This window comes from Candoia aspera, chromosome 8 (assembly GCF_035149785.1).
Source record: "Candoia aspera isolate rCanAsp1 chromosome 8, rCanAsp1.hap2, whole genome shotgun sequence".
Taxonomy (NCBI): Eukaryota; Metazoa; Chordata; class Lepidosauria; order Squamata; family Boidae; genus Candoia; species Candoia aspera.
This window is the reverse complement of record NC_086160.1, coordinates 765,494-778,529: the sequence shown is the minus strand read 5'-3', so window position 1 is coordinate 778,529 and position 13,036 is coordinate 765,494. Positions and strand designations below refer to the sequence as shown.

At 41.8% G+C, this 13,036-nt stretch overlaps 1 protein-coding gene across 2 annotated transcripts in view; it reads right to left on the bottom strand.

The window, feature by feature from the left end:
• HTT (huntingtin) overlaps positions 1 to 13,036 on the bottom strand; it is a 188,566-nt gene that overhangs the window by 28,049 nt on the left and 147,481 nt on the right. For both annotated transcript variants that reach the window (XM_063310834.1, XM_063310833.1), the window contains 4 exons: positions 6,625 to 6,725; positions 5,505 to 5,659; positions 3,475 to 3,614; positions 2,264 to 2,346 (listed from right to left, as the gene is read on the bottom strand). In XM_063310834.1, coding sequence (XP_063166904.1) covers positions 2,264 to 2,346; positions 3,475 to 3,614; positions 5,505 to 5,659; positions 6,625 to 6,725 — 479 coding nt within the window. The remainder of the gene's footprint in view (positions 1 to 2,263; positions 2,347 to 3,474; positions 3,615 to 5,504; positions 5,660 to 6,624; positions 6,726 to 13,036) is intronic.

Here is a 13,036-nt window from a genome sequence, read left to right as displayed (position 1 = left end):
TCTTCTTTGTGAGTTGATGGCTGCTTATCTTGAGCCCCTTCCCGTTTTCCTTTTTATTGTCATGTGTGCCATTGCGCTGATGTCTTCAGCTCAACGGCACTCATGACACTCTGCCATTGAAGGCATTGAGGAATCTGGTAATGAGATATCTCTGAAATGATGACTCAGTTTCATTTAAATATAAGAAGAAACTTCCTGACGGCAATGCCTCTACAAACATGAAATATCTGCCTATGAAAGTTGTGGGTTCTCCACCTCTTGAGGTTTTTCAGGAGGGACTAAAGAGCCATTTTTTAAGGATAGTTTCATTGGTTTTTCTGCATATTGCAGAGGATTGGACAAAATGGTCCTTGTGGTCCTTTCCAACTCCACAATACTATGTTCCATGGCTCTGTCCTGTTACATTCATACCACCGTAAGCAGCATCTGCAAAAGTGTTTAACGGCATGGCCCACTGTAAAGCCAGTCCCGTGAATATGCAAACTATGCTCCCATGCACTACAAAAATGTATACATTACATTCAAGATTTCTTAAGAAAACCTCAGAAATGAAGCAGGAGCTGGAAGTTAGACTGGGAAGATCCTCTGTTTAAGGAAGTGGAAGAATATTGGCATGATGGATAAATGTCTTCCTTGGAGCAATTAAGCACTGGGCTTGGCTTAAAGCTTCTTCTTTTCCTGAGCATTTTCTTGTTCTCCTTGGTCTCAAGAAAGACCCCTTTCAACAGAACTCAAAGAAATTAGTTAACCAGTCAAGGATATCAGTAAGGAAACGTTCATTAGCTGGAAAGCCAGAAGCAGTGTGAACAGTTGTCAAGTAAAAGCTGTCACAGAAGCAAAGCCATGACAGGATAACCAGTTGCTCATGCCAAAGGGTTGAGAGCAACAGCCCAAGGTTATGAAGCATGACCTTCCTAGCAGTCTGGTCAGTCCAGAAATGGTGTTGGCTGAAGTTATGCACAACTGAGTGACAGGCATCACTTGTTAGCAACATAGACATAGACATAAAACATTAAACATGTTTAATGCTGACATGGGGCCATTCCCATGATGCCAAGCTTATCCAACAGTGGGGAGCTCCTCATCCTGCAAGACCCCTTTTTTGGGGCGTCTCTGGTATCGTTGTCAATGTTCACCAAGGAAGCAGGATAGAAAGAGTGAGGGAATTCATCATCATTACAGGACTCCTCTTAGCCCAGCCTTATTCTGCCTGCCTGCCTGCCAGCTTCTGGCCGTGATTGCAGCAACAGTTCCACACTGTCCTCACCTGAGGCACCCTCTGTGGTAAGTATGACACTGGTCTAGCCACCTGAAGTCACGTGCTACCTGTATATGCAGCACATCTCGCAGAACGAAGGCTAGAAAGGATTTTGGGGATCATCTAATCCCATCCCCTGTCTAGTGCAGAAATCTACTGCTCCACCATTATTACTACAGTGGAGGGACCCACTATTCGACAATACTTTCAGACTGGAACAGCTCTCGACAGGAATTGCATATGAAGAGTGACACATGTCACCAGTTCTTTTTCCAAAGACAGATGCTCCAGGTTAAAATGGGGTTGGTAATAAAGATTCAGGGGTTCAAAATATCTTCACCAGGTTGTTGACCTCCCCTGAAAAGCCTCTATACCCTGTTCAAAACCACCAGAAACACAAACAGGCTTAAGAGGTTCTCTGAGGAAACTCCTCCTTTGTCTGGATCAGGGGCATTCTTTTCTGCATTTTTATTTCCTTATTTTCCTCTGTTTTCATTTCCACATTTTCCTCTGTGACCTTAGCACAGAAAGTCCCATCCAAATTGAATCTAACATCGTTCATTTATTCTTTATGACTTGCTGTCTTGTCCAGCAGATTAGGTTGAGCCAGTATCCAGAAAATCATAGGCTTGTCCGGTCAAAGACTAGCTCTTCCCAGGACATGGGGTCCCACTCCCAGTGGGGTGGCTTCTGAGGGCTGTTAATCTCTCTAACTCTCAGCGTTGCACTTGGACTGATTTATGACTCCATGCCATGCTCAGGCTCCCTCAAAGTGAGGTCGTACTTCACTATGAGGCATCAAGATGATGAAGAAGGAAGTGGAAGTCCCAGTTTAACAGGGTTAAAATAAAACAAACAGGAAAGAGAAATGGGTGGCTATATAAACTGAGTAAAACAAACAAATAAAATATGAGACAGTTTTCTGTCCAGATTTCTAATTCTTTTAAAATCCTAAAATTATACCATTTTCTTTTCAACTTAACAAATATTGCCATTTGAACAAACCTGTCCTAGTTTATATCCCATATTTCCCATTTCACGCTCTGTATTGATTTGCAATAAAAGTTTTTCATGACCAATAAGAGCACCTGAAATAAAGAGAAAAAAACATAATTATGTTAGAAAACTTGAAATTACTTGTTCAAGCAATATCCTCCAGGAGTGCAAGGCAGGGAAAACACACAGGTCTCAAATTTATTCCACTGGATTTGGAGCAGTCCCTGATCTTAGAAGTATTTGGCGTGCAGGAGACAGCTGTCAGAGCTGAAGAGGGGAATTCTTTGTCCTCTCATATATGACCAGAGCGCAAGCGGATGATGACTCCTCACTATTACTAAACTATTTCTGAAGCAATTTTCTTTTTTTAAACCACTATCATTTAGGCAGAAAATAATAACACCAAGTTATCATTCTTTATTTTACATAAATTCCTCCCCCGCCAATGCAAAGAAATCCCAACTAGGACATGATTACCTTTTGCAACTGTCCTGCTGCATATTTTAAAACGTACTTTATGCAGTAGGGATGTAAGCCACTTGGGACTGGTTATGACTTTGTTAAACAAACAAACAAATGAATCAATTCTAAAGCAAAGATGAGGACAGTAAAAAAAAATAGTTTGAGCAAGGATAATGTTGAAATATACCTTTTTCTAACCCCCCTTTCACATTTAAGCTTTCAGTGCTAACCAAACTGGAAGTGGTGAGAATATAAAAACTGGATCAAGAATTTCATTAAATCACTACCCATTTATCAAAATGTAGTAGGTAGTGAACGGAATCTAACTTCATAATCATGAAATACACTAAAAGCATATAAATTAGGACTCTGATATTCACCTTTTTCCAAAAGACATAATCATCATCAGATAAAGGCAAGATACAATATAAACCTCTGCTATCACTTTCAGCATGGAAAACCAAGTGCTTTTATGTCTAAACATGGCTACATCCTGCTTTCTGGTAAGAGGAACTGTAAGTCTCTCCCATCCAACCTTCCTCCTGTAAGTTCTCCGTGTCCTCATCCAAGAGATGTGTCTCTGATGAAAATGCAGTATCAGCCTTTTTAATGTTGAGTAAGACTTCGTTTCTCTTGCTAGTGGTACCCAAATCCAAAGACATAAAGTGTGGGCATCTCTCTGGGTTTGCGCATATAACACATTAACGTTCAAGATATTTACAGCTGCATAAATCACCATTTGGATGATGGACACGTACCTGTAGTAGGAGGGGCAAGGGATGGAACGGGGTCCCACACCTGGTACAAGTGATGGCAAGCAATGTTGTCTCTCTTAGATGCCATTTCTTGGATTTCTTGCTCTACGATCCCTCTGATAACGTTTAATTTTCTCCCAAACCTGATATTTACCAGAAAGAAGGTACTATTAAATAATCTGTTGAGAAATTATCAAATCAGCTAGGTATTTTAAAACAAGTGTTCCTTTTTTCTGAAAATACATGAAATATACATTTAAAACTACAATGAGCTATTTAGACATCTTAGCCGTATTTATTTATTTATTTAATTTATCTATCGAATTTGTCACCGCCCATCTCCTCCGATTGGAGGGACTCTGGGCGGTTTACAATACAGAATTTGCTTAGAATTAGTCTAAATTTGAGATTTCTTTTCTTCTACATATGGAAATTCACTTCTTTAGGATTTCTAGAGTGCTCATACAGCAAGGCAATAGTGCAAACTAAAGAACTGGGTCTGTGCTCAAGCAGTGGAAGATGCAAAGTGGGCCCAAAGTGCCTCAGGGGTTGGCTTCTTCTATGTATGGTAAAAAAGAGGTAGCGCCTTTAGCCCATTTGGCAAGCAGCTGGAAGGAAAATTCTGTGGAAGTGTTGAGAATCCAGGCAATGCCTCACCAACTTAGTACAGGAGAGAGCTATGCACATTCAGGAAAAAAAATGGAATGTGAAAGAATCTCTCAGCGGCTTTGGATCCTTCTCTTCCTTTTCATGTAATTTTTTATTAAAGATTTTCACATAAGTAAAAGATAAAGATGGAATTATATAGAGTGAAATTAAGAAGGAAAGATAGATAAAAGATAAGCGAAGAAGATGGCTTTTGATCCTTCTCAACCACTTTTTGGGATTAGTTTTATTAATGGTTCTGTTCTCTCGGCTTAGGATGTGCCTAGAAGGTGCTGCTGGAAAGCTTGCGCTGGACTCACGGTGCCTCACGGAGGTTTATTTTGTTTCTTGTCCTGTCTGACATCTCTGTGAAACCACCAGAGACAGTCATGTGGAGCTTTGGTATGGATTGCCACCAGTAGGTTGATACTACCTAGCATTATTCCTTCTTACTGTCTGAGGTCAAGGAAGCAATTAGTAGCCCTGAACATGCCGATAATGAACTGGATAAGAGAGAATAAGCTGAGGGTGCAGACAAGATGGAGGTGTTGTTGCTGAGGAACTCGCTGGGCTACTCAGATCCTTTTTGAAATGAATTTGATGCTGTTCACAAACTCAGATGGCAGAGTAACAGAAAATGCGATTACTAAAAGTGTGATTATTTTCCCCTCCCCTTGAGACTACAATTTAGGAGAACCAGTACCTTCCAGCCAGTCAGCCTGCACTGAGACTACAAGAGATTGCCAGGGAGAAAGCCCAGGAGAAAGCAAGGGAGAAGCTTTTACAGGGACAGTGGGAAATGACTTCTAATAGATAGTTTATTAAATTGATTCAGGCAAATCATAGAGAAAGCATCATAGGATTGTGCACTTTTATTTGATTCTATTACGAATTGAACTGAAAACTCTGGACAGAGTACTTCTTAGGAGTTTATTGCTGTAACTGTATAACAATTAAACAGACTTTATTCCAGGGATGGCTTTGCCCCACTAGAAAGCCCCCGTTGTGCCCTTTCCCCCCATTTCCACTGGGAGCTTTAGCACTGGACCCAACTGTGTCCGAAATGGTTTCCCAACTCAAAAGGCAGATTCCCTGGAGGCAAAGGGGCTTCTGTGCTGTTGCGGGGAGGGCTGGCTAAAATCAGGCCCCATTTCACTTTCTCCAGTGCAAGGCCACTGGTCTCAAAGTCTCAGGATCTCAAGACATGAAACCATTTCTTAATAGTATGTCTGAGGATATACCGTGTAATCCTTTCATGCGTGACAATTTAAATTACAATATCCAAATGATGCTTCTATTACAGAAGAAAGGATTTTATGTTGTGTTCCCCTAATTAAGGACAAAGGCATGATTAGGGATAAAGAAAAGGAAAGCCGAGTCTGAAATACCTTGTATCAAGTGCTTTTAAAGTTTTGTTTCGAGGCTGCTGCTCCAAACAGCTAACGGCTGGGTTGCCGGCAAGGGGTATCGTCATCGCGCTCAGCACCAAGGAGGTGATTGCTTGAACAGCCAGAACGTTTATCTGGGTCCTTTCCATGTCTTCCTGGAAAAAAATGGAACCAGTGTCAATCTTACCAAAAAAAGGTAAGGAAGGGCGAGGAAACAACCCAAAAGAATCATGTGTCCTGTGCCTGCCTAGAAAAAAAATTGCATTTCTACTTAGCCAAACTGGGTTTCCAGCCACCCCTGCCCCGCCTCCCGGCCTCATGTAACAACCATGTAACCAAATTCTGTTCTTCTGGCAATGCAGCACCCAGCACCCTTTATTTGCAACAGGCAATGCTAGGAAGCCCAGTGCAAAGCCTTGAGAGAACGCTCGGAGAACGTAGTAAAAGCTGGATTCCGGGAAGGGGTGCAGGCTTGTTCTCCTGAACAGCAGCAGGTCAGCCCGTTTTTCAGGAGGGGAACCTGCGTAAACCACCCCCCACTGCAATTTCCAGCTTTCAGAATGTTGGGCTTCGAGAGGGAGGGTCCATTCTGATATCCCAGTTTGTGGTGTGGTGGGGGGACACTGTCAGGCCCAGCCCAGGAACAACCAAGAGTCAGTCCAGCCAGACTCCAGCTCTTTATTTGCTCACTCCGTACAGACAGAGTCTTGCCAGACGAAAGCCACTCTACCTAGCCGAAGGGGGAATAACCCGGGAGAGCTCTAGGGTGGGGCTATCCTGAAACACTCTGTTTTCCCACCATTGCCTCCCGGACTGTGCGTCTGCTGATCTCCTCCACCTCCTTGGAATGTGCTCCGTCCTTCCTGAGAACCAGCGGAACTGCCGAAATCCAACACAGACACTCCCTAACTTACGTACAACATTTTGTTTCTCTGCCCTCATTCCCTTCATGCTATAGTTACTTCTGCATGTCAGAAACAGAGAAAACTGTTCAAAGGTTTGAAATCATACCAGAACCAATAGGGAAAGTACAAAGCAAAAGCTCCATTCCCAATAAGAATTTGCCCCCTTTCAGCCAATTAAGGCAAAATACACACACACACACACGGGATTATTTTACCTCTTGCTGGTTTTCCTCTTGATCCATTGCGATTGGCTGAGTTACAAGAACACCAAGAAGGGTGGCCCAAGTTTCTTCAAACTGCATGCGGTTTGTCCACCCTAAAGGCAAAACCACACGCTTGCTGTGAGATGGACGGCTATATAAATATGACAAATAAATATTTTATTTATTTATCTGCAGGACTCATATGGCCGCCTCTCTCACACAATGACTCGAGGCAGCTCACAGTCCAGAAAGCACAGCGGAAGACAAAGGGGCGCCTCCCCCGGCACCAGGCCAAGCGTCCCCAAGGCTCCACCCGCTCCTAGCCCAATGCCTGGGGGAGGAGCCAGGTCTTCACAGCCCCCCGGGAGGCTAAAGGGGTCGGGGTCCCTCTGATCTCCGGGGGGGCTGTTCCGAAGGGCTGGGGTGGCCGAGAAGGCGCCCGTCCTAAAGCAGGGATACTTGTCTCCATACGGCATACATTCCCCAAATAGCGATTTTATTAAAACTGAAGCAACAGCAGCACTGGTGGAACCAACCAAGGCAAGAATAGCGGCTTCAACCTATACTGAAAGCAGCTTTGTTTGAGCAGGCCAAAGAAGACTCCAAGTGACTGCCCTGACGTTTTGTTTTGTTTTGTTTATTTCTTTGTTTAGAGAGATCGGAAGGTTGAGCTGCAAGGAAATGATATGTCCAGGGAATGGGCACAGGGATCGGGGGTCTAGGGCTAACTCTAGCCTGTCCCTTGTGCCTCCTCCAGGATGTGGGAATAAGCCCCAAATTAAGCTCTTTGGGGAAAGGAAGGAAAATGATGATGTTGTGGACTTCCGGTGGGGGACCTGTGCTCGCGGGCTCCGTGGGCAGAACTAAGAAATGCGGCAGTTTTTTGGACTCAGGCAGGTTTTTCCTGAAGCCCAGGAGCATTTTACCAGGAAAGGAAAACACTCAGAATCACCCCATTTGTCCTCCAGGATAGCAGCTTGCAGCCAGAAGATCATAAATGGAGTTCGCGCTCGACGGGTAAGAGCTGCTGGGAGACTGAGACGCCACCATTTTCCAAGCCGTGCTGTAGCCTTAAAGGGACATTATGACCAGCCACCCCATTTCTAAATCACCCAATTTATATATATATGTACCCTAAGAGATTTCAGCAAAGGATTGTTACCTTGTCGTGGTGCTGGAGCTTGAGCACCTCAATGACGCCATGAGCTAAACCGTGAAGGGCCACCCAAGACAGGAAGGTCATGACAGAGAGGTCAGACTAAATGCAATCCCTGGGGAAGGTAATGGCAACCCACCCCAGTATTCTTGCCGTGCAAACTAAATGGATCAGTACAACCAGAGATATGTCGGTATACCATCGGAAGGTGAGACCCCCAGATCGGAAGATGGTCAAAATGCTACTGGGGAGGAACAGAGGATGAGTTCAACTAGCCCCAGACGTGATGACGCAGCTAGCTCAAAGCCGAAAGGACGGCTAGCGGCCGACGGTGCTGGTGGTGAATGGTGAATCCGATGTTCTAAGGATCAACACACCATTAGAACCTGGAATGTAAGATCTATGAGCCAGGGCAAATTGGATGTGCTTATTGGTGAGATGTCAAGATTAAAGATAGACATTTTGGGCGTCAGTGAACTGAAATGGACTGGAATGGGCCACTTCACATCAGATGACCACCAGATCTACTACTGTGGACAAGAGGACCACAGAAGAAATGGAGTAGCCTTCATAATTAATAGTAAAGTGGCTAAAGCAGTGCTTGGATACAATCCAAAAAACGATAGAATGATCTCAATTCGAATTCAGGGCAAGCCATCTAACATCAGTGATCCAAATATACGCCCCAACCACAGATGCTGAAGAAGCTGAAGTAGAGCAGTTCTATGAGAATCTGCAGCACCTACTGGACGACACGCCTAAAAGAGATGTTATTTTCATCACAGGAGACTGGAATGCTAAGGTGGGCAGTCAAATGACACCTGGATTTACAGGTAAGCATGGCCTGGGAGAACAAAACGAAGCAGGACACAGGCTGATAGAATTTTGCCAAGACAACTCAATGTGCATAACAAACACTCTCTTCCAGCAACCTAAGAGACGGCTTTATACATGGACTTCCCCAGATGGACAACACCGAAATCAGAGTGACTACATCCTTTACAGCCAAAGGTAGCGGACATCTATACAGTCAGTAAAAACAAAACCTGGAGCTGACTGTAGTTCCGATCACGAACTTCTTCTTGCACAATTTAGGATCAGACTAAAGACATTAGGGAAGACCCAATCTCTTGATAGATATGAGCTCACTAATGTTCCTAAGGAATATGCAGTGGAGGTGAAGAATAGATTTAAGGGACTGGACTTAGTAGATAGGGTCCCGGAAGAACTATGGACAGAAGTCCGCAACATTGTTCAGGAGGCGGCAACAAAATACATCCCAAAGAAAGAGAAAACCAAGAAGGTAAAATGGCTGTCTGCTGAGACACTAAAAGTAGCCCAAGAAAGAAGGAAAGCAAAAGGCAACAGTGATAGGGGGAGATATGCCCAACTAAATGCAAAATTCCAGAGGTTAGCCAGAAGAGATAAGGAATTATTTTTAAACAAGCAATGCGTGGAAGTGGAAGAAGACAATAGAATAGGAAGGACAAGAGACCTCTTCCAGAAAATTAGAAACACTGGAGGTAAATTCCAGGCAAAAATGGGTATGATTAAAAACAAAGATGGCAAGGACCTGACAGAAGAAGAAGAGATCAAGAAAAGGTGGCAAGAATATACAGAAGACTTGTATAGGAAAGATAACAATATTGGGGATAGCTTTGATGGTGTGGTCAGTGAGCTAGAGCCAGACATCCTGAAGAGTGAGGTTGAATGGGCCTTAAGAAGCATTGCTAATAACAAGGCAGCAGGAGACGATGGCATCCCAGCTGAACTGTTCAACATCTTGCAAGATGATGCTGTCAAGGTAATGCATGCTATATGACAGCAAATTTGGAAAACACAAGAATGGCCATCAGACTGGAAAAAATCAACTTATATCCCCATACCAAAAAAGGGAAACACTAAAGAATGTTCCAACTATCGAACAGTGGCGCTCATTTCACATGCCAGTAAGGTAATGCTCAAGATCCTGCAAGGTAGACTTCAGCAATTCATGGAGCGAGAATTGCCAGATGTACAAGCTGGGTTTAGAAAAGGCAGAGGAACTAGGGACCAAATTGCCAATATCCGATGGATAATGGAAAAGGCCAGGGAGTTTCAGAAAAACATCTATTTCTGTTTTATTGACTATTCTAAAGCCTTTGACTGTGTGGACCATAACAAATTGTGGCAAGTTCTTAGCGGTATGGGGATACCAAGTCATCTTGTCTGCCTCCTGAGGAATCTGTATAACGACCAAGTAGCAACGGTAAGAACAGACCACGGAACAACAGACTGGTTTAAGATTGGGAAAGGAGTATGGCAGGGCTGTATACTCTCACCCTACCTATTCAACTTGTATGCAGAACACATCATGAGACATGCTGGGCTTGAGGAATCCAAGGCTGGAGTTAAAATTGCTGGAGGAAACATTAACAATCTCAGATATGCAGATGATACCACTTTGATGGCTGAAAGCGAAGAGGAACTGAGGAGCCTTATGATGAAGGTGAAAGAAGAAAGTGCAAAAGCTGGCTTGCAGCTAAACCTCAAAAAAACCAAGATTATGGCAACCAGCTTGATTGATAACTGGCAAATAGAGGGAGAAAATGTAGAAGCAGTGAAAGACTTTGTATTTCTAGGTGCGAAGATTACTGCAGATGCTGACTGCAGTCAGGAAATCAGAAGACGTTTAATCCTTGGGAGAAGAGCAATGACAAATCTTGATAAAATAGTTAAGAGCAGAGACATCACAGTGACAACAAAGCTCCACATAGTTAAAGCAATGGTGTTCCCCGTAGTAACATATGGCTGCGAGAGCTGGACCATAAGGAAAGCTGAGAGAAGGAAGATCGATGCTTTTGAACTGTGGTGTTGGAGGAAAATTCTGAGTGCCTTGGACTGCAAGAAGATCAAACCAGTCCATACTGCAGGAAATAAAGCCAGACTGCTCACTTGAGGGAATGATATTAAAGGCAAAACTGAAATACTTTGGCCACATAATGAGAACACCGGACACCCTGGAGAAGATGCTGATGCTAGGGAGAGTGGAGGGCAAAAGGAAGAGGGGCCGACCAAGGGCAAGATGGATGGATGATATTCTAGAGGTGATGGATTTGTCCCTGGGGGAGATGGGGGTGTTGACGACCGACAGGAAGCTCTGGCGTGGGCTGGTCCATGAAGTCACGAAGAGTCGGAAGCAACTAAACGAATCAACAACAAACCCTAAGAGAGGCTTTCTACAGCAAGGAAAAGCAGTTTCTCTTGGTGCTTATCGTTATTTTTGGGAGCTCTCTTGGTGCTTATTGTTATTTGTGGGATTAATTTTTTAAAAAATTCTTTTAAAGTTTTGGCTTGTTTTCCATCCAAATATTAAGGAAGATTAAGGGTAAATAATTGTCTCCCTGTTATTATTTTTGTACTAAATTTGAAGAAATTAGCATTTTCCTACACGCTGAATTGGCTGTTTTGAACTTTCACTTTTCTGCTTCTACTTTCCCTGGAGAATTGTCTGCTTATCATATTTTCACTTGTGTAAACACATTCTTTCATATCTTTGACTTTCGCTGGTTAAGCTCTTAGGGGGCACCATAATCTACTGCATGAGACATGGAGGACCTCTCCAGAATTGACATGATTTGGGTTTCAAAAGATTTGGTGAATAAAATTTCCAAAGTGGATATATTGCCAAGGACTTTTCTGATCATAACCCTGTTAGTAAGATAATAAAACGAACTTTCAGATTATATAGATGGAGGCTGAATGAATCTATATTGCAAAAAGAAAAGGTCACTGAAGACTGTAAGAAGAAACTGAAGGATTTTTTTGAAATCAAGCTAGATAATGAAATAGATTTGAAGACTGTGTGGGACACCAGTAAAGCTGTTATGAGGGAACATTTTATTTATCTAATTCTAATCTTAAGAAAAAATCTCAGCAAAAGTCACAGAAGGTCCTGGACCAGATTAAATTGAAAGAAACTGAGTTACAGAAAAAAAACTATCAGATGTTTTATACCAACTTAGATTATTACATCAACAAGTGTCAATGTTGACTGTGAAAGAAATTGAAACAAAGTTGAAATATGCTAAACAGAGACATTTTGAATTTGCTAGTAAACCAGGAAGATGGTTAACATATAAATTAAGGAAAGAAAAAGAAAAGAAAATGATATTAAAGATTCAGGAAGGAGATGTGGAACTTTTGGATAATGAAAAGATTAAAAAAAGCATTTCACAGTTTTTTCTCTAATTTGTATAAAAAACAAGAAGTTTCCTTGGAAAAGATAAATGAGTATTTGAACAGACAAAATTTACCCAAACTTACACAGTCACAAATACCAATATTGAATGATCCCATAACTACTTTTGAAATAGTTGAAGCTATTAAAAAAATCGAAATTGAGGAAAGCGCCAGGACCTGATGGTTTATTTGCATTATATTATAGATGTTTTGAAGATCAGATTTTGTTACCTTTTAAAGGATTGATGAATTCTGTTTTGTTAGAATCTTCAATGCCAGATTCATGGAAAGAAGCTAACATTGCTCTAATACCAAAGAAGGACAAGATCCTTGTTTAGTTAAAAACTATAGACCAATATCAATGTTGAATAATGACTACACAATATTTGCATCAGTATTGGCAGAAAGACTGAAAAAAAAATTACAAGAATTTATCCATCATGATCAATGTGGATTTTTACCAAAAATACAGTTAAAAGACAATGTAAGAGTGGTTTTGGATATTATAGAATATTTACAATATCACAATGAATGTCAAGCGGCTGTTATTTTTTTAGATGCAGAAAAAGCCTTTGACAATTTGAACTGGAGCTTTATGTTTAAAGTTTTGGAAATTATGGACTTTGGAGAACATCTTATTCAAGGAATTAAGGCAATTTATATGCCTCAAAAGGCAAATGTTGTGAATGAAGAGTTAACTGAACCATGTCATATACAAAAAGGAACAAGACAAGGCTGCCCTTTATCACCTCTGCTTTTTATTTTGATGTTGGAAGTTTTTAATAGAGACATTAGAAGAGATGAACAAATAAAGGGCTTAGAGATCAAACAAGGGGAGTTTAAATTAAGGACTTTTGCTGATGATTATTTTTGATATTACAGGACCCCTTGGATACTGCAGAACATCTGATGAAGAAATTGAAAGAATTTGGGTCGCTGGCAGGTCTTAAAGTAAATAAACAAAAGACCAAAATGTTAACTAAAAATATGACTTTGTCCAATCAAGAATCACTGATGGATAAGATAGGTTTTAAGATTGAAAAAAAG